General features: G+C 46.1%; 1 protein-coding gene and 1 long non-coding RNA gene across 4 annotated transcripts in view; one reads left to right on the forward strand and one right to left on the reverse strand.

Annotated features, from left to right (window-relative positions):
* Nucleotides 1-7,677: 7,677 nt before the first annotated feature.
* Col6a3 (collagen type VI alpha 3 chain) overlaps nucleotides 7,678-26,377 on the reverse strand; it is a 77,890-nt gene continuing 59,190 nt past the window's right edge. Inside the window, exons 32-44 of one of the 3 annotated variants that reach the window (NM_001427497.1) lie at nucleotides 25,717-25,779; nucleotides 23,913-23,945; nucleotides 23,793-23,829; nucleotides 23,674-23,685; nucleotides 23,091-23,584; nucleotides 21,539-21,635; nucleotides 20,324-21,022; nucleotides 19,079-19,181; nucleotides 17,074-17,924; nucleotides 14,993-15,256; nucleotides 13,827-13,925; nucleotides 9,143-9,307; nucleotides 7,678-8,427 (exon numbers count right to left, since the gene is read on the reverse strand). In NM_001427497.1, the coding sequence (NP_001414426.1) occupies nucleotides 8,414-8,427; nucleotides 9,143-9,307; nucleotides 13,827-13,925; nucleotides 14,993-15,256; nucleotides 17,074-17,924; nucleotides 19,079-19,181; nucleotides 20,324-21,022; nucleotides 21,539-21,635; nucleotides 23,091-23,584; nucleotides 23,674-23,685; nucleotides 23,793-23,829; nucleotides 23,913-23,945; nucleotides 25,717-25,779 (2,931 nt within the window). In that variant the 3' untranslated portion in view covers nucleotides 7,678-8,413. The other 2 variants (XM_063267519.1, XM_063267520.1) reach the window with 2 other exon arrangements.
* On the forward strand, nucleotides 15,253-23,094 carry LOC134480411 (uncharacterized). The gene is made up of 3 exons (XR_010054868.1): nucleotides 15,253-15,465; nucleotides 16,602-16,863; nucleotides 21,906-23,094. It is a non-coding gene; the product is annotated as an uncharacterized LOC134480411 (long non-coding RNA).

Here is a 26,377-nt window from a genome sequence, read left to right on the forward strand (position 1 = left end):
CACTGAGGTCAGAAGAGAGTGTTGAATTCTCTGGAACTGGAGTTACAGATCAGTGTGAGCCACCATGTGCTGGGAGTTGAACCCAGGTCCTCTGCAAGAGCCATCTTTCTAGCCTGGCCTCCAGTCATTTTCCCTAATGCTTGCTTAGGAATGACCCCGGGACCCTATTCACGTATCACAACGCCACCCTCTGACTTCAGATTTCCCTTGGCTTTCCATCGCATTGCATTAGAACCTGTCAATTCCTTCCCATTACTGAAAAAGATGTGAAAACTGTTAGGTAGCTTTCAGCAACCATGGGGATGCTCAAAAACCTAGTTCAGTTCCAAACCTAGATGGGAACATGGACCTAGGTGTCCAGAACCACAGCCAGAGTTCACATCCCAGTTCCGGGTTCAGTTGCTACATCTCACATGAACATGGTTCCTTTCCAGCGAACTTTACTGATCCCAAGGGGTAGGGTGTCAGGCAGAGAGCAGGCTTTGGTGCTTCCACAGAATCTTCACACAGCCAGGGAACCCCCTTCTTCCTTCTAAAGGATGGGCAATGTAGTCTTTCACCATCTTATTTCTGTCTCCGCTACCTTTTCTTTGGGTTCATGTCCAACATGACTGATCAGTAGCATTCGTGACTCCCACCTCAGCCCACCTCTGAGTTCCCTCGTGTCTGTGGCATGGCAGATGTCTCTAGCTCTACTGTCTGCCTCAGTGGTCCACATTCCCTGCCTCTCCACCCAAGCCCTTCCCTTACCAGTGCTGCTCAGGTTCTCCAACAACTGGAGGGAGTGAGCGTCATCAGGTTGACTGCCGACCAAAGATCTCAGCTTCCTGTTCCTCAACCACTGACCCCAGCTCCCCAGTGACTCAGTGCGACCGAGCTGCTCAAGCTGCTCTCAATGTGCCTGTGTTGACGTTCTCACACACAGGCCTGCTTCCCGGTGCTCTGTTGTTGTTGCTTTTCATCTTCTATGGTTCTCTGTAGAAAAACTGGATGAGAGTCTGCTTCAGGCAACCTGTTTTACACAAGGCCTCTCAATTCGCTGGACTGGACAGAGTAGCTATCAGACATGTGGGCTCTAACGTTAGCCTCCAAAAGCAGAAATACCTTTTCTCAGGTATGTAAGTGCCATCAATTTCTTTTTGTCATGCTATTTCTGTTCCCAAGATCTCTGGGAAATTTTTGGCAAATACTGGAAATCTGTCGTTCTCTTGAAGTCAAACACGTGTGGTTAGTTCCCTCCGAAGGTGCCCAAATACCGTCCATCAGATAGGGTTGTTTTTTTTTTCCCAGACACCTCTGACTCCAGGCAAGATCACAGTGTTGATTTTCCAGACTGAATATTACTTAAAAGATGTCCTCATTATGCAACTCCCCTGTCGCTGCTCATCACTCCCTACCAGATGCCATAACTGGATTTGTACGAGACCTCACCTCTGCTGTTTTGCTCCATAGCTACTGAGGGCCACACATAGGTCACAGAATTAAGTAAGATCCATGTGGGGCCTCAGGAACTCAGGGCAGGTCAACCCTTACATAAGATCCAAGAAAATAGTTAAGAGTGCAATGGATCTTAGAGCAGCTACCAGCCCCTGGCCTCAAGAGAGGATGGGACCCACAGGCAGCATGGAAACTCAAGCAGGCAGGAAACAGAGACGGAGCAAAGCAAAGGACTTTCCCGGCACCAGGCCCCACAAGCTTTGTAACACATCATCCTGCCAGTCAGCCCATAACCCATCACCCCAGCACCATGGCTCACTGGCCCTGAGCCATGGCTCATCAGCCCAGCATCAGAACCCATGGATCCTCAACATAGTCAGACATGGAAAGTCATAGAGAAGTCAGCACAGTGGAGGGCAGCAGGCTGGGATGCAAGAGGTCCTCAGTTCAGGTCACTTCCCCTCAAGCCAGAAACATATTCCAGAACGGCGCTTCTCCAGGTCCTTCTGAAGGAAGCCAGAGCAACTTGGCAAGACAGAGAAGGTGTCAGAGAAAGGACAGGGAAGGTTAGTGATGCTCTGTCTGAGAGAAGAACGGAAGGTCCAAGCAAAACTGATAAGAGGGAGTGAGCTTGGCTCTAGTAGAAGATACAGAATGCTCTGACCACAGAGGGACAGCTGAAGCCTCTGAGGAACAACAGCTGGGCTCACTCAGGGACCAGGATTCACTGGAACTCTGGGGTTGCTGCTGGGCTGTAATGACTTGTGTGTGATATCATAGCCAGGTGAACTGGACTATTCTGACAGTCTGAAAAATCATTTGCTAAATTAAAAGCTTCCACTGAAGAGTTTTACCCATGATGCTGTGTGTGAAGCATCTATGGCCATGCCACACTTCAGTTCTACTGATGGTCACTTCAGCTGCTTATATGCACTGAGGTCACATCAGCTGCTAGGACAGCCCATGGCTTCAGTGTCTTAGCCCAGAAGACATCGTTTTCTTTAAAAAAGAAAGAAAGAAGGAAAGAAAGAGAGAGAGAGAGAGAGAGAGAGAGAGAGAGGGAAAGAAAGAAAGAAAGAAAGAAAGAAAGAAAGAAAGAAAGAAAGAAAGAAAAAAGAAAGAAAATCTAGCACAGGAAGTGCTCTTTATAGCCAAGCCAAGCCAGAAGCTGTCCCAAAGAGACTGAAGGGACACTAGTGTTGTGAACATGTCAGGGATCAAGAAAAAACACAACACTCATGCAATCTAGTGAAGAATAGTCCCTGGGAGTGGAGAATAACAAGAAGTCAGGGATCAGGAGGAGCGCTGCAGCTCCCATCAAACTCTCCCCAGGCCTAAGGAACACAAACAAATCCACAAATGTTTTGGGTCTGTTTGCTGTGTGGGAACTTATGTAACTGCATCTGTTGGATCAGAATGAACCCAGAAGCTACTTGCCTAAGATCTGAACAAGATTGTATTGGTAGAGAGTTCATGAAGCTCCACCCCTCACTGAAGAACTATTGGCATTTAATGGGGACTGTAGGAGGAACATTCATGTTCATGCAAATGACCAAAATTAAATTCAGTGAGTCACACTGTGACAAACAAAAGGAGGCTTGTTGAAAAGAATAAAGATTTCAGTGGAAAAGAGGGAAGAGGAGGTGAGAGAGAACAACGGGGGTGAAAGTGACAAAATTTTATATATATTAATATGTATCAAAAATAAAAATTAAAAATTACTAATCGGTATATATAAATCAATGCCTTATGCATAAAGTATTTCATTTAAAGCTCTTTTTTTAATGAAAGAAGCAAGAGAAACTCAGATTTCAATAAGGCTCCCAGGAAGCAAAATGGCCACCATGAAACAATATGGCTCCCAGAAAACAAAATGAGGAAAATGGCAGTCACTTACAATTTGTGGGGTCATTGTTCACCCAAGGCCAGTGCTTCGTCCAGGGTCAGGACTGCATTTACTTGTACAGAGAGTGACAGACCCTGAGTGGGTCTTGAAGCAGTTGTTGGGAAAGAGAACCTTCAGTGATGACAAAGCCTGCTGGAGAGCAGCTAGATAGATTCAAATCATAGAGTCGGTAGTGAATCATCGAATTCATCCAGGGGTCATCAATTCATACCACATGTGGTGATTTCAATAGGTATGAACCCCACAGACTAACATATTTGAGTATTCGGCACAGGGAGTAGCACTGTTAGGAGGTGTGGTCTTGTTGGAGTAGGTGTGGCCGTGTTAGAGGAAATGTGTCACTGTGGGGGCGGGCTTTGAGGTCTCTTATGCTCAAGCTATGCCCAGTAACACAGTCTCCTCCTTGCTGCCTGTAGATCAAGATGCAGAACACTCAGCTCCTTCTCTAACCCCAAGCCTGACTGCATGCCACTAAGTTTCCCACCATAATAATAATGGACTAAATGTCTGAGACTGTAAGCTAGGCCTAGTGAAATGTTTTTCTGTATAAGAGTTGCCAAGGTCATGGTGTCTCTTCATAGCGATAAAACCAAAATAAGATACCAGGTAACATGGAACCTTTTAAATGGGAAAAGAAAGTGCTCTGCCTGGTAGGGACATGGCTTGAACCAATTCTTCTGTGACAGTAGCTGAACCCTTTGACAGTGGGGACTTACCCCTTCATAGAGATGCTCTTGGGAATGTGGAAGACCAGGATGAGAATGGCTAGCCCACTCAGCTGACCACCTGAATTTCTGTGATCTGCCATTCTAACTCTAGAGAAGTGGTGAGTGCGATATTCCCAGATGTTCCTGGTCTCACCTTAAGCAGCCCAGGAACAGGTACAGAAAGGCAGCACACAGCTGCGGTGGACCAAATCAGAGCGATGCGGGACATGTGCTGGCAACGACAGGTAGAAAGATCAGAGAGAGCTTTGGGCAGCAGGAGGAAATGATTCTTTAAGTAATGGATGCCACCCAGTTTATTTGTACCTTTACTAGAACAGACCCTCCAGGGATATCAGAAATATAAGGGTCCCTTCCACTGGTCCCACCCTGTGCTCTATAAATATTGTATGTATCTGTAGGTCTTTTCTAGAACACTACACACAGGCCCAGTGCCCAGTGGACATACACATGGGAACAACCAGTGAGCTCATTCTCTAGGACACAGCTACCCCTGGGAGTCAGTGAGATATAGCCCCATTCCCTCACACCACAGCTAGGCTGCAAAGTCCACAAGCTACAGTGCTCCTCAGAATTCCCCATGTAGAATTAAACCCTTGACCATCCCTCGCACATAGTGGGAGCGATCTTCCACCTTTTAATCCTGGTCTCACCTCTGTCTCACTTCACACTCCTCCCTCTTGTGGTTCCCTTGTCTCCCAAAGAACTGACTCACAATTAACACTTTGGGCTGTTTGGGGATACCCAAATAATAACTCCCCCCCCATAAAAACATTTTAGGTCTATGTTATATAAATCAAGAAGGAAGATGCAATGCTCAGCCCATTACTTGGGTCCAGAGTCATATCAAGAGCCATAGGTGACATTGCCTCACACAGAGATGCAGAAGAGAAGCTTCCCCAAGCTAGTCAAACCAAGAGTACTCCAGAGAGCTAGTATATGCCTCACAAAGGAGTTGGCAGAGGAAAACTGCCACAGACATGAGCCAAGGACAAAAGCAGTTGACACACACCAGCTAACACCTCTCATCTAGACTCCAGGAAACAGTCCACCATGACACGCTATGTGCCTGGAGAACAAAGAGGGAAGAAGTCAGATCTCATTCAAATTCCAGAGCCAGGAGTTGAGCCTTTACAGGGGAGCAAAGCCTGTATATGGCTAAGACAGAAAGGCTCATTAAGGATCTGATATTTCACCTTCAAAATGGATAGGAGGTTCCAGTTTTAAGACTCAGTACTGATGGTTTCAGGCACCAATCACGGCAAAGGAACAGTAGGATTTGTTGTGGCCTTATCCGTGGCGACACTGTCTAGCAATGAGATGGATCAGCACCCAGAGGTGTGAGCACATGTTGAAGGTGATGAGATGGTGCTGTTGATAGAAAGGATGGTTTCCTGACCCCAAGTCACTTGGGATGTCTTTATTAGAAAGCAGGGTGACTGCCGATGACATTAGCTGAGATGAGGTCGGACTAGAAGATGGGGAATCTAGTCAAACTTGGCTGGTGTTCTCATGAAAAGACAGCCATTTGGAGACAGAGGTGCATAGAAAGAGTCCCTGATTATGAAGGAGGCTGGTGGGGTAACGTCTGCAAACTGAGGTATACCCAGGGCTGCAGCAACATTGAAAGGCAGGAAGAGCCTCGAGGAGGGTGAGTCTCCCCAGTTTTAGAGGCAGCACAGTTCTGCTGATATCTTGGTTTAGAGTCTGTCTTAAGATTTCTATTGCTGTGGAAAACACTATGACCAAAGCAATTTGGGGAGAAACAGGTTTATTTGGCGTATATTTCCATAGCATCATTGAAGGAAGCAAAGACAGGAACTCAAAACAGAGCAGGATCCTGGAAGCAGGAGCTGATGCAGAGGCCATGGAGGGGTGCTGCTTATTTGCTTGCTCCCTTGGCTTGTTCAGCCTGCTTTCTTAGAAAACCTAGGACCACCAGCACACAATGGGACTGCCACGCCCCCAATTAATCACTAATTTAAAAAATGCCTTACAGGCTTGCCTAAAACCTGAACTTATGGAGGCATTTTTTTCTAATTGAGGTTCCCTCTTCTCAGATGTCCTTAGCTTGTGTTAGTTTGACATGAAATCATCCAACATAGACCTCCAGATCACTTGATTGTGAGGGCTTTTGAAACATCCCCAAAGCTTTGCAAATCCCCTAAAGCCACCTTGATAATCAGGTGTCATCTAGACTCAAGATATAGGTGAACTCAAGTCCCCCAGAGTCTTGGACCATGAAGCCCTCAGTCCTTCCCAAGACCATCATTAATTTAAGTAGAACTCTCCTTTACCCAAGCCATCCTGCATGTGACATCAGCACAGAGCTTAGTTCTTGCCCTTGTTTCTAAACTTGTCCCATTCTGAGAACTTAGGAATCCCCTTTGAGAATCCAGCAGCTGTTCTGAGAATGGCCCCTTGAGACTAGTGTCTGTCCTAACTTCCAGGTTCTGCACACCCTGTTGTCCCTCTTTCCTCCATCCTCCCTACAGATTCACTAGCAAATCTACCCTTAATCTTACATTAATGAGTCTGCTCACACCTAAGAGCCTATCTTAGTCCTACCATCAGCACCTGTCAAAGCAGAAGCATTCTGTCCAAAATATACAGTTTCTTCCCTAGTGGGAATTTTTTGTGTATCCTCTGAAAGTGTATCTGCTTTGTAGTATTGTTTGTTTGTTATAGTGATGACCATAGTGTGTGTGTCTATGGTGTGTGTGTGTGTGTGTGTGTGTGTGTGTATGTGTGTGTGTGTGGTGTGTGCTTGTGTGTGTGTTGTGTGTGTTTGTGTGTGTGTGTTGTGTGTGTTTGTGTGTGTGTGGTGTGTGTGTTTGTGTGTGTGTGTGGTGTGTGTGTATGTGTGTGCGTGGTGTGTGTTTGTGTGTGTGGTGTGTGTATATGTGTGTGTGTGTGTGTGTGTGTGTGTGTGTGTGTGTGTGTGTGTGCATGAGAAGGGATGGGGGAAGATGAAGATTACTTCATTTTATTTTATGGATACTTTGCCTGCAGGTATGTCTATGTACTATGTGTATTCTTGGTGTCCCCAAAGACCAGAAGAAAGTATTCGGCTCCATTCCCAAGAACTGGAATTACAGATGGTTGTGTCTGTGTGCTCTTAACCACTGAACCACCTCTCTAAGCCCAAGATAAAGATTTCTAAAAGAAGGGGGAACACGGCAACAGCAAAGTATATTTTGTCTTAGAGATTCCAGGGAAGTAGTAGAGTCAAAGAGAACTATTCCATCCCAGCCACTGTTGGATAGCAACAATCTAGTTCCTAAGTTAAAAAATAGTCACTGTAAAGAGGCCAGAAGCTGAGGTTCTGGGGTCAAGAGTTAGAAGAGAGGATGAGTATCCTCTTTTGAGTCTCAAACTATCCAGGGCTCTCTAGAGTATATGGTGAGCCTGACCCTCCTATATAACATCTCCTGGATCTTTCACAAAAGGGCCAACTCTACTGGCCTCCTGGGACACTGTCTTCTGTACAGTCCCATGGGGTCTTCTGTCCCTTTCAGTGAAACCAGAGTCTGGGCCTGAGCCAAGTTCTTGGCTTTGGTGGAATCCTGACAGTGGACACTACAGAACAAGAGAGCTAAGAACACCAAAACTCATGACACATTCAATATACTTTATTTAAAAGTTTCTTTGTATAAATTTCCTAAAAATTTTAAACATTGAATCCCACCTCCAAGCTCCAAGACAACAGCATTGAAAAATAATCCGCCTTAGAGGACCACCAAAAAGATTCTCCATTATGACTTTCCTTGAATTCTTTAATGGAGGCATTTGTCCCAGCGACGTGCACAGGAAAGGGGTCTGATTTCTTTTAATTAGATCATTTGTCAGAGGACTTAGAAGAAAATTGCATCAAAGTCTAATCCAGGAAACTGGGGCCATGAGAAGGTTAGACTTTTGTTTCTCCATCTAAGCCATGCAACTACAGAGGAATGAACCAAGCAGAAATGTACAGAGTAGCTGTGAGGTCAAGCCTATGTTCTAGACACGGGGTTTGCCTGGCACAGGCATAGCATGGAATTCCAGAGGGAATGTGAATTCATAGGAATGTTCACATAAACACCAGCAGTGGCTAGCTATTACACAATGGTCCAAGTATACGGTAGAACTGCCTGGAGACGGAGAGCAGGGTCCACAGACACGTTTAGCACCATATCGACAGGTCATGTGCAGAGGGTTTCCTCCCGAGGTTGAGTGTCAATCAAAGCATGAAAAGGCACCGTGCTGGGGCATCTACCCAGAGCTTCTATAAAAACCGAGTGAGAAATGGCTGCCTCCTCCTTCTCCCAGAGGTACGTGTTGCCCGAAGGCCTTGCTTAGGATCTCGTCAGACTGATAACTCTGGGTGTAGAAAGCGTTGAGTGTGGAGGGAAGGAAAGAAGAGTGGAGCGAGAGACAGAGGGAGAAGAAAAGAAGAGAGGTCAGTAGACATATAATACACTGTATTACCACAGCACAACCCCACGGCCTCCAGTCTGTACCCCTTCCTCACTGGTTCCTGTGATTCTTGTGGTTTGGGCTGTCTGAAACCTGATTACCCAGGCCTTGTGCCACTCATTGTTAATTGAATTGCTCACTACCATGGAGCTACTAGACAGCCCCAAGGTCAACATTACTTTTCACAGGAAGCAAAGCTATTTAAAAATGACTATATAAGTGTTTATCATTAGTCTTCTCTTGTTGATCATTATTCTATTCTAACAATCGTGTGTGCTGGGACCCTTCTAAAGTGACAAGAATGTGCTAATGTTCCCGATGTGATTGGCCGTGTGTTTCCTAACTGCCATAGATACACTTAACGCTTTCAGGAAACAAATCGGTCATTCCAATCACTGCTGTTTCCTGTGGTTTCTTTTCATGTGTGTGTAAAGTTAAAAACCTTATCTTTTTAATGGTCCAGTGGCCCATCTTATCTGAGGATGTGATTGAAGTGTCTTCAGGTATTCCATAATCATTGTAACTCAGGCATTTCTCAGTGGTGAGGGCATTAACCCCATCTCTTCTCTTACACATAATAGAGAGCTTTAAAAACCCAAGGGAGGGAGGGACCACTTACCAGGACTACACATCTTTTCACATTCTTCCTGTGAGTGGAATCTGTTCTCGTTGCCCCCGCAGCCTCCATACCAGAATCTCTTGCAACTTTTGCTCTCTAAGTCATAGTGCCATAGTAATTTGAAGTCCTCACAAGTCCCAGCATCTTTGGGCAGCTTACAGATATCTACAAGGTCAAGAGGAGAAAGGAACATCAGTCGGGCTGTTCCGATTGTTCCATATTGGAGCCTGTGGTTGGATCTCAGTGCTACAGTAGAGAAGAATTTCCTGGTGGGAAGGTTTTGACCAACCCAAGCCTCCATTCCCTCATTACTCTACGGACATGGCAGGCAGTCTCAGGTTTGCAAAGAGTAAACAAAATCGCACCAAGCATTCTCAACTACAGGCTGTCACTGAGTAACAAAAACAAAACGACTAACTTCTCCCCGTCTCACTCTCCAGGGCATCTGATCTCCAGCTCTTTCTGTGTGCACTGCCCAGAGAAGAAACTGGATTTCCAGACCACAGGCTCTTCTACTCCTTGGAAAATGGCATTAAATTCTGCTAGAATGTACTTCAAATGTAAGGCTATAAGTTTCATGAAGAACATAGGTTGAAAAATGTATGTAGACTGTAAACGGGTGTTCTTTTTTTATATATAAAAATAAATATATACACTGTATTGTTTATGCTCTGTATACGATATCATATCTCCTATAGCTAGAGTCATAGGTAGCTGTGTGCACCCTGACACAAGTGCTGGCACTGAACTCTGACCCCTGCAAGATCAGCACCACTCTAAACCAGTTATCAGGTCTTCCTGCCAGGCCCTCGACAGACGTTCGTTATGATAAGTGTGTTTGCGCGTGCGCGCGCGCGCATACACACACACACACACACACACACACACACACACACACACACACGTAGCCAACTATTTTTTCTGGCTTCTCACATAAAACTAACATGGAGATCAAACTCAGCAGATAGCAGAAATGCCCCAAGGCAAGACCGTGTGGGAGCTGGAAGCTTTTTTGTTTGCTCCAGTTAAAGGAAGTTCATGTTTTGAATACACGCTCCTGCTGGAGCCCAGCTGCAAAATAAGGCTATGTCCTCTAGATGCCTACAGAGGTAAATTTACAGTTTTCGAGCAGCAAGGCTTCCGTTTACAGAACTTTCTGGCAAAGACCAGAGTTTGCTGGGAAAGATGTGTGCATGTAAAATGTTTTAATCTCAAAGTCTGAAAGTCTAAGCTTTCTGTCAACAAAAGCTCGGGATCTGATAATCTGCATGTTTGTGGAAGCGGCTACCGATCTGACTCTCAGCTCTCCCTCATCCTTCTTGCTTTCCCGAGTAAAATAAAACTGAAGGACTGGTTCGGTCTTCGCTAAATGGCTTTAACAGGAGGTGCCCTTGATACTTAAAGGTGGCTGCATTGCGATATTTGAGAGCTCAGGGAAGCAAACGGTAGAGTGGAGATTTTTAAGGAAGGTTTGCTTTGCTTGGTTTTAAAAATACAAATTCTAGCCACTTCATATGCAATGCTTCAAAGTCTAGAGTCTTGAAAGGCAAGTTATGGATGATGTCGGAGGTCTATGAGCAGAATCAACCTGCATCTGGAAGCAAGGTCGTATGGAAGCACAGTCCTCTCTCTACCAAAAGGACAGACTTTAGACGGGGGACACGGAGTCAGACTCCTCTCCCCTCGTGAGGCTGTGTCAAACAGACAAGGACTTTCACCTGCATCCGCACGTTGAAATGCCTCACCTCCATCAATGGGAAGGAGAGATTTCAGATTTCACCCGCAACCAAATGCTTGGCAGTCGTGATAAAAACATGGGTTCCAGTTAAAGACAAAACCAAAGTCACCCCCTCTTTGTCAGATGGTGTTATATGTCTGTGTAGAAAATCCTTCCCTAGTTCTGGAAGCAGCAACTCCATATTTGAAGACGGAACAGCCTGACCCAGATTTGGGTTTAAAGATTATATTGTTTACACTAACTAAACACTGTTTATACGGTTTCATCCTTCAGAGCCACAAATAAAGAAACGAGCCTATCCCTGAATCTTGCTCTCTAGGAGTTCCTCCAAGTCTCTCAATGAAACAAGAGTTTGCTGGAAGTTTTACATTTTCCACACTCATAGAGGCAAAAGCTAAGAAGAGAGATGCAGACGAAACACACCTGTCCCTGTCTTTGAAGTGAAACATCTTCTTTGGCTAGTGTTTTTTTTTTCCCTAAATTTTACTTGTTATTACTGCATGTACACACAATCTAGGAGAGAGGGTGCACTGTGGCATGAGTATAGAAACCAAAGGAAAATATTGTGAAGTTGGTTCTCTCCTTCCACATTTTCCTGGGTTCTGGGGGTCAAACTTGGGTTCTCAAGCTTACACCCTTAGGGCTTTACCACTGAGCGATCTCCCTGGCCCTGTGACAGGATCTTGAAGGAAAAATCCCAGAAACCCCAGCCACAGAAATGTGGCTTTCTTTTGAGGTCAGCGTTCATGTTGGGGTATTCTTACTGTGGAAGCTTAAGAATAGCCCAGAATAGACTGTGAGCTACAGGGTAGCAGGAACTAATGAACAGTGGGATATCCTCCTCCTCCTCCTCCTCCTCCTCCTCTTCCTCCTCTTCCTCCTCCTCCTCCTCATCTCCCTCTTCCTCCTCCTCCTCCTCATCTCCCTCTTCCTCCTCCTCCTCCTCTCTTCCTCCCCCGCCCATCCTCCTCTTCCTCTTCTTCCTCCTCCTTTTCTTCCTCCTCTCCCTTCCCCTTCCCAAGCAAACTCTCACTGCACCTACCTACTCCATTTTTCCAGTTTACATTTACATCATAGCATTAAATTTCTTCAAGGCTTTTTATAGAATCTCTCAGTAGTCGCAGTTAATCATCACCACCTGTACGGAGTCCCGTCCCCCCTCGGTCCCATAAACTTCTATTGAGAAAACTCCCTAGTCTTCAGCCAGCCTTCTCAAAGGAAAGGCTCGAGACAGTGGACACCATGCAGCCGTCTGCTGTTAAATGACTATGGTAGCTCTTCTGTGTAGCACAGTCACAAAGGCAGCTACAAATGCTGCTGATGACCGATGAATCACAGAAAGAAAGCGAGTAGTGAGGGGCATCCTGGCCCTCCAGACTAGCCAGAAAGCATCAGACCACCTCCCTGCTACACAGACTTGCTCTTTGAGGACTATGACAATACCATACCTAGATCCTCACAGGATTTCGAGTTCTCATGTTAGTAATGGCGCCGTTGGTGCCTAAGTCAAAACTATCCAGCACTACGTAGTCACCTCCTCAAAGCGAAACAGCCAAGCCTCCATTCTGCTAATTGACAGTGTAGTTTGAATATGAATCTCTCCCACTGGCTCATATGTTTGAACATTTGGTCCCTGTACTGGCTAGTTTTGTGACAACTTGACACAAGCTATAGTCATCTGAGAGGAGGGAACTTCAATTAAGAAAATGCCTCCATACGATTGGGTTGTAGGCAGGTCTGTAGGGCACTTTCTTAATTACTGATTGATGGGAGGGCAATCCCATTATGGGTGGTACCATCCCTGAGCTGGTGGTTCTGTGTTTTATAAAAAAGCAGGCTGCACTTTGAGGACTATGAAATAATACCATTCCATACATAAGGGAGCAAGCCAGTAAGCAGTACTTCTCTCTAGTCTCTGAATCAGCTCCTGACTCCAGGTTCCTGCCCTGTTTGAGTTTCTGTCCTGATGTCCTTCAGTGATGAACAGTGATCTGTAAGTGTGAACCCAACAAACCCTTTCCTCTCCAAGTTGCTTTGGTCTTGGTGTTTCATCACAGCAACAGTAACCCAGCCTAAGACAGTCCCCAGTTGCTCAGGAAAGATTAGGAGGTGTGGTCTTGTTGGAGGAGGTGTGTCACAGGTGAGGCTTTAAAAGCCCCCCACCATCCCTCAGGAGTTCTAAGCCTCCTGCTTGGGGATCACGATATGATCTCTCTGCTACTCCAGCTGCCTGCAGCCTGCCACCTCTGCTCCACCATCACGAACCCTTATTCCTCTGGAACTGTGACCCCCAAATAAATTCTTTCTTCTATACGTTGCCTTGGTCATGACCAAGTGACTAGATGACAAGAGCATGTCTGATCATAGCAATAGAAAGGCAACTAATATGGGGGGTGGGGTTTACAGGGGAGACTTGTATTCCAAGAACATAAATCTCGCCTGTCACTAACAGACACACTTTGTGCCCAGGTACCTAGGAGAGTGGTATACAAAACCAAGCCAGGATGTGGTGTTTCCGGAACTGGGAATACATGGGAACCCACATGTTCTGTGGGATCCAATCTGTGTCTCCTAAGCAGTGTTTTATAGATGATCTGGTAAGCGAATGAAACCCTTTGCAGCACCACAGACCACAAGTAACCCTAGCTAGTCTCAACATAACACAGAGGAAGTGACTAATGGAGCCTTGTCTAACAGCCATGGGCTCAGAAGCAGCTCCAGCCAGCTTCCTCTAACACTATTGGGACAAGCTTGGTTCCTCTGCTTTTGAAACGAGACTGTGTAGAGTGTGATGAAACCCAGCAGCTGAGGGCCCCTTTGGAACCTACCCCACGGAAGTCATGTGACTCAGTGTCAGACAGGTGACCTTGATTTCAAAGGGTTTTCGATTCTTGAGAGAATACTTTCTGAGGTCCATTAGGGGGGCCTACAACTGCCATGACTTACCTGTTTTAGTGAGAAACAGTGGCTCTGTGTTCACCATCAGGTTAATGGTTGAACTAGATGCTCGGTGCGCTGCCTGAAGAACTGGAGGCTGAGTTTTCTCTATAAGAAAAAAAAATCCAGGCAGCTAGTAGTTGACTCAGAAACTAAAAGGGCTGGGGAATGCTAAGCTTGCTTTCTGGATTAATCTCTTGGGTGATAGGTGCTATTGAAACATAGGAGAGGTTTGAACTCACTGCAGATGCTTTAATATATTCTTCAATCCACCTGTTCACGGGTAGGTGGGGGGGTCCTGATCTAGAAGAATGGCATCCTGAAGTTGGGTGGGTCTTTTGGGCCCTCTAACCTAGGGCTACTGGTGTGCCTTCCTTTATTCAAGAATGGTTCCACTGTAAGAACCATGCTGAACTAAGGAGATGGCTCTGCCCACACTCTTGAGCAGAATAAAGAATCAAGGGGGGAGAACCCACATTGACTCAGAATGGAGAGAGACAGGAGTGGTTCGGAAGGTCTGGGTATGAAGGACATGGTAGTCACGTCCAGTCACTTGGGAAGATCATCTGAACCCGAGGGTTCCAGGACGTGCTCAGGAACACAGAGACCATAGCTTAAAAACTTAAATTAAATTAAAAAGTAAGGAAGCAAGAAAGGGATTAGGAGGAACGGCCTGAGGAAAGTGTACAAGCCAGCCAAGGATAAGCAGGTAGGGCTGGGGAGAGAGGGTCTGCTAGCCTATCTTCCTTAGCTCAGATGCCCCAAGACTCTCAAACTCTCCCTGGCTCCCCAAGGAGTCAATTCTATTCACTGAACTGGAAACAGGAACCGGAAGTGGCAACAGAGATCCCACCATCTTCCTTGCCAGGATTCAGATCTCTGTTTCCTAGGTGCCACCTATATATGATAGGTTAAAGCAGAACAAATCTGGTCTCCCTTTTGAAGTGTCCCAGGAGCCAATGCTGAGGGCAATATGGCACAGGGAACACCCGCTCCCATGCTGTTGCCGTGGTTTCGATTCTCAGGGTGTATGTACCTTAAGTACCAAAGACTGATGGATTCTCCTTAGTTGTGTCTATGTTTCAGAATGGACTCGAGGCATGATTGCTCGATATCCCATTTTGTATGCCACGTAGAAATCAAGAACCAAGTGCTCTGAGATCATCAGTACTTACTCGTATTGAAACTCCCTTGGTAGATGGCTCTGACTTGAGACTGCAGGTAGGAGACCACTACGACATGGTACAGCTGTCCAGCCAGCAGGCCTCCGATGACACGGTCAGTGACAGTGAGGTTTTGTCTCAGAACCAAGGACTGGTCATGGGCCGAGGTTACAGTGAGGTCATAAAAATAGGAACTGGAAGGTTCAGGCCGCTCCCAGTGGAGTCTGGCACTGTTTTCGGTGACTTCAGAGACCTGGACTTCTCGGGACACTCTCGCTGAAAGATCAGAGTGCAGAGTTAAAAAAAGTGAAACTCTTCACAAGTGGAACCCATGTGGGAGCATCAGAAGAGATCTGGGAGATGTTGGTGGACAGCTGGCCTGAAGCTTTCTGAGAAAGGGAACTAGTGTCCCATTCTCTAGTCACATCAGCCTGCCTGGCAAGTAACAGTATAGTGGCTCAAAAGCGTCCTTACTCATCAACAAGGTACATAAGTAGCTACCTTCATTTTTCTATCAAAAGTCCCTGGTTAAGAAGATGCTTTGAGGGGCTGGGGATTTAGCTCAGTGGTAGAGCGCTTACCTAGGAAGCGCAAGGCCCTGGGTTCGGTCCCCAGCTCCGAAAAAAAAAAAAAAAAAAAAAAAAAAAAAAAAAAAGAAGAAGATGCTTTGAAACGTAAGTTCCAGCATGCTAACAGGATGTTACAAGACCAGCTTTAGGATGGCAAAAGTGAAAATCATGGTGCTGTAGGCTATGACAAGAATTAGCCCCCCACCTGCTCATAAGGTCAAGATAGTTTCTACTTTTTCCTGAGCACATATATTGACTCATCTTCCTTTATAGATTGTGACATTCTGTAGTATCTTCCTACATCTTCTTAGAAAAGCTAACAGTTATACCCCTGGGTCTCATTAACTCCCCCACTCACTCACTCCCCCACACACACTAATAAAATCAGGAATGGGTTTTTTTTTCTTGGGTCAGAATGAGTGTGCTGGTCAGCTTTGAGGAAGGGCTGAGTTTCTGGGGTGTAATTTCTCACTTTATTGAACTAACTAACCCCTGATTCTGCCACAATACCCAGTGTGGGGCCCCATTCTGTGACCATGTCCCTTTTGGAAGAAAGGGATAGATATTCACAGTACCAGCTTAGATCTTTCCATGCAGTATTAGAAGGGGAGAAAGTTTGGTTCCAGAAAAACAAAAGGGAAGAAAGGAAGGAAGGCAGAAAGACAGAGGAAGGAAGGAAGGAAGGAAGGAAGGAAGGAAGGAGGAAAAAAAGGAAGGAAGGAAGGAAGGGAGGGAGGGAGGGAGAGGGGGGGCACTCTGCTACCTAACCAAAACAAAACAGCAGGCTTCTCCTTTCTCTCTCACTCCAAGTCAGGAGCATCCAACCCAAGGCCCACATTCTATATGTGACCAAGGACAGCTATGGGTATGACCCAACATAAAATCATAAGATTACCTAAAATATCATGAAACATTTCTTGTGTAACTCTATTACAGGGTTCTCAAGCTTGAACTCTGAGAGTGTCACAGGGCCTAGCCATGGACGGTGAGGCTCTGAGGCCCAGGGGAGAGCCTACTGTGCTGCAGTATAATTTTTATCTTTGCACCCACAGATGCTGCTTTTTGCAACAGAGACAATTACATTGAGGAAATGCAGAGAACCTCTGATTGTGGGGTGCCCCACCCTAATTCACAACATCTAAAACGCAACCTCCTATACGTAAGGCTCAAGGAACATCATGGAAGATGGACAGAAATATTTCAAGAGCCAGAGAACCAGGACGGGACCCTATGGAGGAGAAGCTTCACCCAGGGAAGCAGGGCTGAACCTACAGAATGGAGTTGTCTTCCTCAGGACCCCAGCATCCTTGAGAGGTTGTACAAGGGAAAACTGCTTTCTGATTCAGAGAAAAGCAGAAGCAATGTGTGCACAATCCTAGGCATGGCTAGCATCTTCTAAAGTCTATCGTGAAGCTACGCCAACCTCGGGTCTGCAGACTACCCTGTAAACCAGCTTCCAGGGCCCTGTCCTTGGAGTACTCAATATGAGCATAAAAGATGGTGTCTCTAACCAGGCTTTCTTACCCATGGGCTTAGTAGTGGCTGGCTTGGTGGCAGCTGGTTTGGCCTGTGGCCTGGGGGCCTCTGGTTTCGTAGCAACTGGCCTTACAGCAGCAGGGAGGGGTCTCGTTGCTGCGGGCTTCGATGCTGCTGCTGGCTTCACTGCTGATGCAGGTCTGACTGTGGCTGTGTTTGTGGCCACAGGTTTGGCTGCCACAGGCTTGTTGGCAGAGGCTGGCTTCATAGCGGCTGGTTTAGTAAGGACTGGCTGAGCTGGGGCTGGCTGAGCATGCACTGGTTGAGCAGGGGCTGGCTGAGCAGGGACTGCTGGCTTAACAGGGACTGGCTTAGCAGCAGCTGTCTGAGGAGGGGCTGGTTTAGCAGGGACTGGTTTAGCAGAAGCTGTCTGAGCTGAGGCTGATTGAACATGGACTGGTTGAGCAGGGGCTGGCTTAACAGGGACTGGTTTAGCAGCAGCTGTCTGAGGAGGAGCTGGCTTAGCAGCAGCTGTCTGAGGAGGGGCTGGCTTAGCAGCAGCTGTCTGAGGAGGGGCTGGCTTAGCAGCAGCTGTCTGAGGAGGGGCTGGCTTAGCAGGGGCTGGTTTTGCAGAAGCTGTCTGAGCTGAGGCTGATTGAACATGGACTGGTTGAGCAGGGTCTGGCTGAGCATGGACTGGCTGAGGAGGCACTGACTTAGCAGAAACTGGTTTGGCAGGGTCTGGCTTAGCAAGAACTGGCTGGGCAGGGGCTGGCCTAACTGGGGCTGGCTTGGCAGGTGGCAGATTTACAATTGATGTTGGTTTGGTTGTTGTCACTGGCTTCATTGTGGTCACAACTTTGGATGTAAGACTGGAATTAACAGTATGTGGAGTGTTTCTGTTAAAAACAAATCAAACATTACCTGTACCCATACTTTTCTTTAGCATGCTATGAAGAGCCATAGCCCTATGATCTACAGGAAATTTGCTGTATTAGCAGCATGAACATATTGGTTTCTGTAAACCTATAATATTTCATGTTCTACAACTCTTACTTTCAAAACCTGCCCCTAAGGAAATACTGAACAGAATATTAAAATAGAATGATTCAAAATGATTACATTGATTATACATAAATCTGATATTCAATTTTCAATGGATAAGTAAAGGTGGAAAGTAAAAGGGAGGAAGAATAAATATTTAACGGTGTTCTAATTTAAACAACCGAGTTAAGTACAACAAAAATCAGCACTATTTGCTTGTACCATAAAGTATCTACTCCTTGCATGGGGTGGCTCACGCTTGGAATCCTAACACATTGAAAAGATAAGACAGGAGAATCGCCACGAGTTTGAGACCAACCTGGGCCACCAAGTAAATTCCAGGCCAACATGAATTACTCAGTAAGACTGTGTCTCAAAAAAAGACAAAAAGAGAGGATAGAGACAGGGGAGAAAGGAATGCATAACGCAATATCCTCAACTCTATTCACGTTGGCCATACTTCAAACTAGGCTCTGGGCATATAAGATGTGGTTTAAAGTAACAATGTACTAGGCCTGGCTTAGATCTCAAGAGAACTGATATTTAGTCCTTTTCTCATGAGAAGCCTCCTGGTCAACTTGTGAATAAGCCCAGGCTAGGCCACTGGAAGATAAGAGATCATGTAGAGCAGAAATGAATCTTCCCACCTAAGACCAGGCTAGACTAGCCTGGCCATAGCTAAGAAATATACTATCACCAACATAAAGGAGGCCAGTAGAAAGACAGACAGACTGACTTGACAGGCAGACAGACTACACAGCTGAACCCAGTCAGTAATTTATAACCCACAGGATTTCAAATTATTCTTGTTTTAAGCCTCTAAATTCTGGGTATTTCATTACGTAGCAGAAGCTGACCAATACAAAAGGATGTTTAAGAGCTCGCATTATTTAGAGAAGTCATATTTCAATATTTCAATGTCACACCCCATGAAGCTGGGTGCTGGTTGGAGAGCCCTTACAGCTACTCTAGTTCTATGATATCCGGGATAACGATCATAACTACTTACATCTGTCTGTGACCAAACTTCACGCCATTCTTCACTGGTTGGTCCCCTTGGAACCAATCACACTGCTTCCTGAGATCTGGAGGCAGGTAAAATGCATTTCCACCTAGAGGGGGAAAAAAAATCAAACTTTATGTGAATCATATGGAAATTGAAATTAGTGTTGATGAGTTAGTTACATAACTCCTTGGGTAATTCATTTATAGGTAATATGTCCTCAGTGTGAGAAGGCAGACCAGGATTGAAATAAATGTTGCGTAGAGAGTAGAACAGGCTCCAGAGACTTGCAGAACATCAAATTACTATCCAGTTATGTTTAGGGTTCTCTGAATGCTTTCTCAGGTGCACTCTTGCTTAATCGTCCTAAGGCAGAAGCGTGGATCCCTGGGTAAAGCTGAGGTTTCTCTTTGCTTCACATCTTCCCCTAAGTCTTTCACAGGACAGGCCCTCATTATGTGAACACTATACTGTTCATGATCCTCAACTTTCTCCTGAGTGGGGACTACTCACGCTGTCTTATGTTCTATAGACCCTCCCTTGTTGGTTTCATATGAGGCCTGAGCTCATTCACTGTGAACTATGTCAGGTCTGAACTATCCTCATGGAGGATGCAGTCTCAACAGATCACAGGTATAGGGACAAAAGACCCATAAACCAATTAAAAGATGACCTAAGGCCAGTATCCAAAGGTGGGGACTATTGAAAACTAGTTCTTAAGATAACTGCCGAGCAGCTGCTGAAGAGAAAATAAGAGGCAGGGGGATTCTACTCAGGGGCAAGCATGGGTTTGGTAGTAAATCCCAAATCAATGCAAACTGTTCTAGAAGCTTTTCTCAGGCCCCCTGACAGGATAGGCTTCCTTATGGCACAACCAGCCTACTAAGTCATGCATAGTCACTGTGCATTTGGTCCATTTGCAAACCTAGTTGTGGACTCTTTGGGACAACATCAGCGCTTTACGGATAGAAAGCATCAGTCAAACGGGCATAAGTGAACAAAGGAGGACTAGCAATTTGTCTTTGTGTGCCTTGTTGACTTTAGCTCCTAAGTCAAGGCGCAGGGTAGGCGTGTGTGTGTGTGTGTGTGTGTGTGTGTGTGTGTGTGTGTGTGTGTGTGTGTTGGATGAATGAACAGATCACACCAGCACAGAATGTATTTTCTATGACTGTTCACCCAGCCTTGTGACCTGAGAGTTAAGAGTCAGAATAAAGCCATAGACAGAACACACTAAGTGTGGCCCATACTTACTGCCGACAAAGGAAGGGAGCAGCCTTCCAAAGCGCATCAGAGGCTCCTCGTTGAGCTCAGTCGATTTGTCCATGAATTTGAAGAAGACATCATTGGGCTCACTGGCAAAACTGTAGACCTCCTTGACGTTCACCTTCCTGCCAATGCCCAGAACCACGAAGAAGTAACCCTTGCACTTGGCCTGGAGGATGGCTCTCTGGGCCTCCTCCAGCTGCTCCCTTGGTATCTCCCCGGTCAGCATCAGCACCACAATTTTGAGGTCCCGTGGGTTTGGAGCACTTTCAAAGATGTTCTCTATAGTGTATTCAATGGCATTGCCCAGGTCCATGGTTCCCTGAAGTTGGGTCATCCTCCGGCTAAGGAAGTCTAGCAGCTTTTCCTTGGCACCATAGTCTGTCAGTGAGAACTCCACCTTCACTGGTGGCACACTGGTGTTGTCCACGGACTCATAGGTGGCCTGCTGCACAACAGCCACCCTGGCAAAGTGCTGGGAAGCCTTGGGGTCTGGGCTCAGGTCCAGCTGTCTGACCATATAGCTTATGTACTTCTTCATCTCATTGAACTGGAACAGAGTGGTAGCCTCTGAACTGTCCAAGATGAAAGCCAAGTCTATGTCCACATCGCTGCCTGCTGCCCTCCGGTCCCTGAAGGAAGGCCTCCAGTTGCCGAATCCACAAGATGGGTCAATATTGCAAATGTCTGGGGAAAAAGCACAGTGGCCCATTACCAAATGGTCCTAGCAGCATCCCAACTTTCTGGGAGTCAGGTGACTATGGTCATCACAGGAAATAGGAACTTCGCAGGGAAAAAGGGATGCATACCTAAAATCCACACACTTGGGAGGCAAAGGCAGGAGAATCAACAGTTTGAGGTAGCATACGATATATACTTAGACTATGCCTCACTGCCTTAGTTGTACCCAGATCTCAGTTTCTGTCCCCTCATTTCACTAGATGAGACTTGTCAATGACATAGTCTTCTTAGTGCTCCATGAGGCTAAAACATTAATGTCACTTGCTGCGCCTTAAAGATAGATGTTCTAAAAGAACTTCTGAGACCCTTGAGTGCCCTTGAGTGGCGCTTACATTAGTAACCACACTGAGCCTTGAGTCTTAATTTAACATTATCACTCTTCATTCAAGTGTTCCTCTGTAGTCACAACTTTAGTGGCTATGGCTGGACAGATCCCCATGCTCCAAGAGATGAACAGCTTACCCAAGCAAACGTGGCAGGTGAGGACGTTCTTCAGGAAGTCTCTGAGATCCCTCCTTGCAGGCAGAACCAGGGCATGTCCTACTGCTGTGTTATTGATCTGGTTTAAACAAAGGGAGATGTCAGGATGCACACAGGCGAAAGGAGCCATTATGAAAACACAGAGTAGCAACAGGACAAAATCAATGAGATAAACTGCCCGTGACATAGCATCCTATTATTTGGACTCTGGTTGCTCAGATGATTAATTAGACACTAAACAAAGTGTGTGGTTTGCCTGTGATGAACCGGGGTGGGGGGCTCAAATACTATGGTGGTGGTTTTAGCGGTGGTGGCAAACACTAATCCGCCCCCTCCCTTCTCTCTCCAGGTTAGACAGTTACAAGGCAAACAAGAATGGCCCTTCTTGGAGATGAAAGCATCCTGCCCATCACAGCAGTGGGCATGTGGCATCCAAGTACTGAGTAACTAATGTGAATTGCCAAGGGGATTCCTTTCTGATCTGTAGAATTACATGTGCTTCTGGGTCCTTCGGCTCACGCAAAATAAGATGAACAAAAACGTTCCCTCACAAGAACTCACAGCCAGAAGCCCAAGTTTAACACTGAACTCCAAACCCAGTGTCTGATCCCAAACCAGGTCGCAGTTTGGCAGAGTAAACACTGAGGGACAGTGGCACTGAGCAAGCCATAGCTTGCTGACACAGAAAGTGGTGACCCCCAACTGGCAAGGCACAGAGCCCAGATCACACAGCCTCGCCTCACAAGAGAGAATCCCAAGATACAGAAAGGTGGCAAAAGGGACTAAGGACACCTAATTCTGGTCAGGGGTTCCTGTCCTTTGTATCTATTGTCCATGTGTCTTGACTAGTGTCACTAGAAGTGACCCTGAATATACTACTGGTCAGTTACAATTAAAGATATACAGGTGGGAACAGGATGTGTCCTCTTCATAGACTGGCCAGGAGAGCTAGCTAAGAAAAGGTTTAAATAGTGTGGGGTTGGGAGGGTCCTGAGGCCACTCATATTTTGAGGATCTCACTGAGAAGCTGTAGGTCCTAATGGCCAGCTCTGGGAGAGTCTCCTCCAGAACAGAGTGGGGTAAGCTCTACCCTGTACGTGAGCCTCAGAATCTAGTGGCCCAGCAGCTTCTCCATTCTTGAGACCTTCACTAACTCCAAGACCTTCTAACCCATAAGGTAAAAATGAATAAAAGGTTTAGCAACATGTTACAGGAAGTCAGGGTAGGGTCATATAAAACTCAAATTGAGCCACTTGGTGAGGAGCTAGAGTTGTCCAACTCCACTAAGAGACAGAATCCACCCACAGCAACAACCTCTACTTGGCCAGCAAGAACATAGAGCCTTGCTACCTAGCCAGAGCTACCACCATGTATGGTGGGATCTGGGCTGCCCTAGACACCTCACAAGAGGTCTCGACCATCCCAGCCCACTCAGACCTTTCAGAAGCCAACAGACACAAATTCTACTTAGAGAACATGACATTCCTTAGAGCTTTCTCAAAGATGAGAGGGAGCCAAAGCATGGAGCGCAGACCTGCAAGGCATTGATGAGCTCTCGGTCCTCCTGGCTTGTAAGGAACAAGGGTGTGATCCCTGCATCTGAAAGCTTGAGCACAGCCTCTCGGAGCTGAAGGGATGGTTTTGTGGGCTGATTGCTGAAGAAAATGGCCACTTTCCTCATCAGAAATCCATTCCTCACACGTTTGAAGGTATTCCTGGCCACGAATGACATTGCGGTCTCCAGGCTTGGTTGCTTAGATGTCAAGGCCACTTGGAGATTCTGAATACTGTCTAAGAGGGCAGACTTCTTCTTGGAGTCAGCAAACCGGATCTCTGTGGTCACCTCATTGTTATAGGTGACCACAGCCACTCGGGCACCCCTCGGACAGTTGCTCTCTGCAATGGTCAGATCTCCCACAATGCTCAGAAGCACTTCTCGCATCCGGCTGAAGGTGTCCTGAGTTACCCCCTCAGAGGTATCCAGGGCAAAGGCGAGTTCTGTTGGGAATACAGGGCACTCCAGGGGCCCTGTGGAAAATGAGGGTTTCAGAGATAAGCCCTACTCACCGCAGAGGATCCGTCTCTCCTCAGGAGAATGTGAAGTCACCAATACTCACCATAGCAGCAAGCTATAAAGGAAACAAAGAGAAGAGAGGATGAAAGCCAGGTCCACAGAGTGAGAATGGTGAAGGTAAAAGCATGATGTGCCACAGGCAACAGAGAAGCGAGTACTTACGGCATTTGTCTCTGATGCTTTGGATGAGGGCACATTGCTGTGGAGGAAATCAAAGTGTTAGGAAGAGCAGGTGACAGGCATGTAAGACAACAGCTCACTCTGGACACACACACTACTTACATCAACGGAGTCTCCTCGGTTGCCCCTGTGACCCTGTAAAACCAAGCAATAAAAGTCTGAGAGAGGAAGCAGATGGTGTGGTATGAGAAGGGAAAAGGAATGGGAAAAGAGGGTGGGCACCATCTAATCACATGGGCACAGGTCGGAGATGTCCAAGTAGAATCCAATGGCCTATACAATGAATGTGTGTTAAGTATTTTAATGAGGAGCTGGCTGGAGAGATGGCTCCGAGGTTAAGAGCACTGGCTATTCTTCCAGAGGTTCTGAGTTCAATTCCCAGCAACCACATGGTGGCTCACAGCCATCTGTAATGAGATCTGATGCGTCTTCTGGTGTGTCTGAAGACAGCTACAGTGTACTTGTACACATAACATAAATAAGTAAATTTTTTAAAAAAAATAAAGAAAAGAATTATAATAAAGAGAAAAATAAAGAAACCAAAGGCCATTCTTTAGCCATAGGAACTGAATTGGAAGTAATAGATACCCAACAGACACTGCATAGCCTTGAGCTTCCACAGCCCCTCTGTCTAAATTGGATTCCATCACTGGAGCAGAGGAAACACACTTTTGAAGACAAAGTGTTCTCCCTAGGAGGTGATCTCGCTTTGAGAAACTCCACTCCTTCTACCTGGTAGCCCCTTATTTACTCCTGTAACTCATGACTCTAACCACAACCACTTGGGTCCCTCTCAACTGCTATGGGTAATAAAAGCAGCTTCGCCTGAGGACACAGTTTCCTTTAGGATGCTGGATTTGCACAACCTGACTCTGAGGAAGCATAGGTAAGGAATTATCACATTGTCCCCTCCATGTCAAAAGTAGCTCATCCCCTAGACTCTAGGCACAGACTCATGACAGTCCTCTGGGTTTTGTTCCCATGTTTTGTCAACCTGATGGTTAAGCTTTGGGGCTACTTGGCTGGTTCCCCCTGAAGCAGTTTCTCTTGGCTAGTACCCTGAAATAACTGGCACAACACACCCCATTATTTGTGTCCCCCTTCAGTCTGCCTTCATCATATTCAAAGGCTCAGCCCTCTTCCCGTGCCTTCAAGGAACCACAATCCCTCAAATCCTCCTTGTAGGAGAGGTTGGCCCACTCCTGGTTTGTCTTGTCTGTTCCTCCTTGAACCTCATGCATTTCAGTAGAGGGGCAAACCAAATACAGAAAGAGTAGTATCTATGACAAAGATTCCTCCTTGGCTCTGGGCAAAGCATGACTGATGGATTTTAAACACTGACTCAGTGGCTCGTCCTAGGAATTTGATAAAGGAAGAAAGTGCTCCCCAAACCCAGATTTGGTCTAGCGCTGCAACGTCTACACAATACAATCGTATTGCAACTTGCTCTCTCTGAATAAACCTATAATGAGAAGTTATAAAGGCAAATATTATAATATTCCCCAGATCACAGAGTAACATATAAACCGTATTTATAGCTCAATGGGAAAGTGTTTGCCTGGTGGGAATGGGGCCTTCCTTGGGTTCAATGTCTAGTACCACAAAAAAATCTGTTTATTTTCTTGATTATGGTTCTAGGTTCATGACAGGTACATGCTCTCTGCCTCTGAGCTACATTCCCAGCCCCCATAAAACATTTTTCCAAGCTTCTTATTTCAAAACTCATGTACGCTTTTATCCATTGCTGTGTCAGAAGGTAGTAAGTTTAGTAAACAGATAACACGTACACAGGGAACTGTAACGAAGAGAGAAGAGGGTTGGAAGTTTTCAGAGATTAGATGTAAGGCACCCATCATGCTTCCCTCTAAACATTTAATGACTTGTTAGCGATTGGGTGGATACTTACAGATGGTCCTGGGTAGCCAGGGTCTCCCTTCTGCCCAACTACTCCTGGAGGTCCCGAATTTCCCTAGAGGAGGTAAAGGATGGAATATTCTTAGCTCCTGCAGGGGGAATGGTGGTAGGAGGAATCCATTTCCAACTACCCATCACTGTGAGAAGTCTTTAAAGTTCAGGGGTAAGGATAAAGGACCCCAACAAGCTTCTTTGAGTCTCCACACTGTACAGTCTGGCAGGCTTGGGTAAGATAGATGGTTGCCCCAAAACCATCACTAAAGTCCTTCTGAACGTCCAAGAGAATCGGTAACTGCCAATCAGCTAGATAACTGCTCACAGACACCACTAGCCCATTTCAAAATGACCTAGATGGACTGTCTTTACTGATCAAATTCACTGTGTCATTATTGTTATTAACCATATTCCTGGCTGAAAACAACTGGACTGTGAATTGAGATTCTGTCCGATTAATGTTGGAGGAGAAGTGAATGATCATTGAAGAGAGAAATTTTGAATCAACAGTGGTTAAAGTAAGAAAGGTCTTACCAACCAGGGAATGAGGAGCCCATAGCCCAGGCATGGTTCACCTTGGAGGCTACAGGCTTCCTAAGAAGGCCTTATTGAGCTCTGATTCCTCACATCTGAATAGTCATGACACCACGCAACCCAAG

The sequence above is a fragment of the Rattus norvegicus genome, chromosome 9 (assembly GCF_036323735.1).
Source record: "Rattus norvegicus strain BN/NHsdMcwi chromosome 9, GRCr8, whole genome shotgun sequence".
Taxonomy (NCBI): domain Eukaryota; kingdom Metazoa; phylum Chordata; class Mammalia; order Rodentia; family Muridae; genus Rattus; species Rattus norvegicus.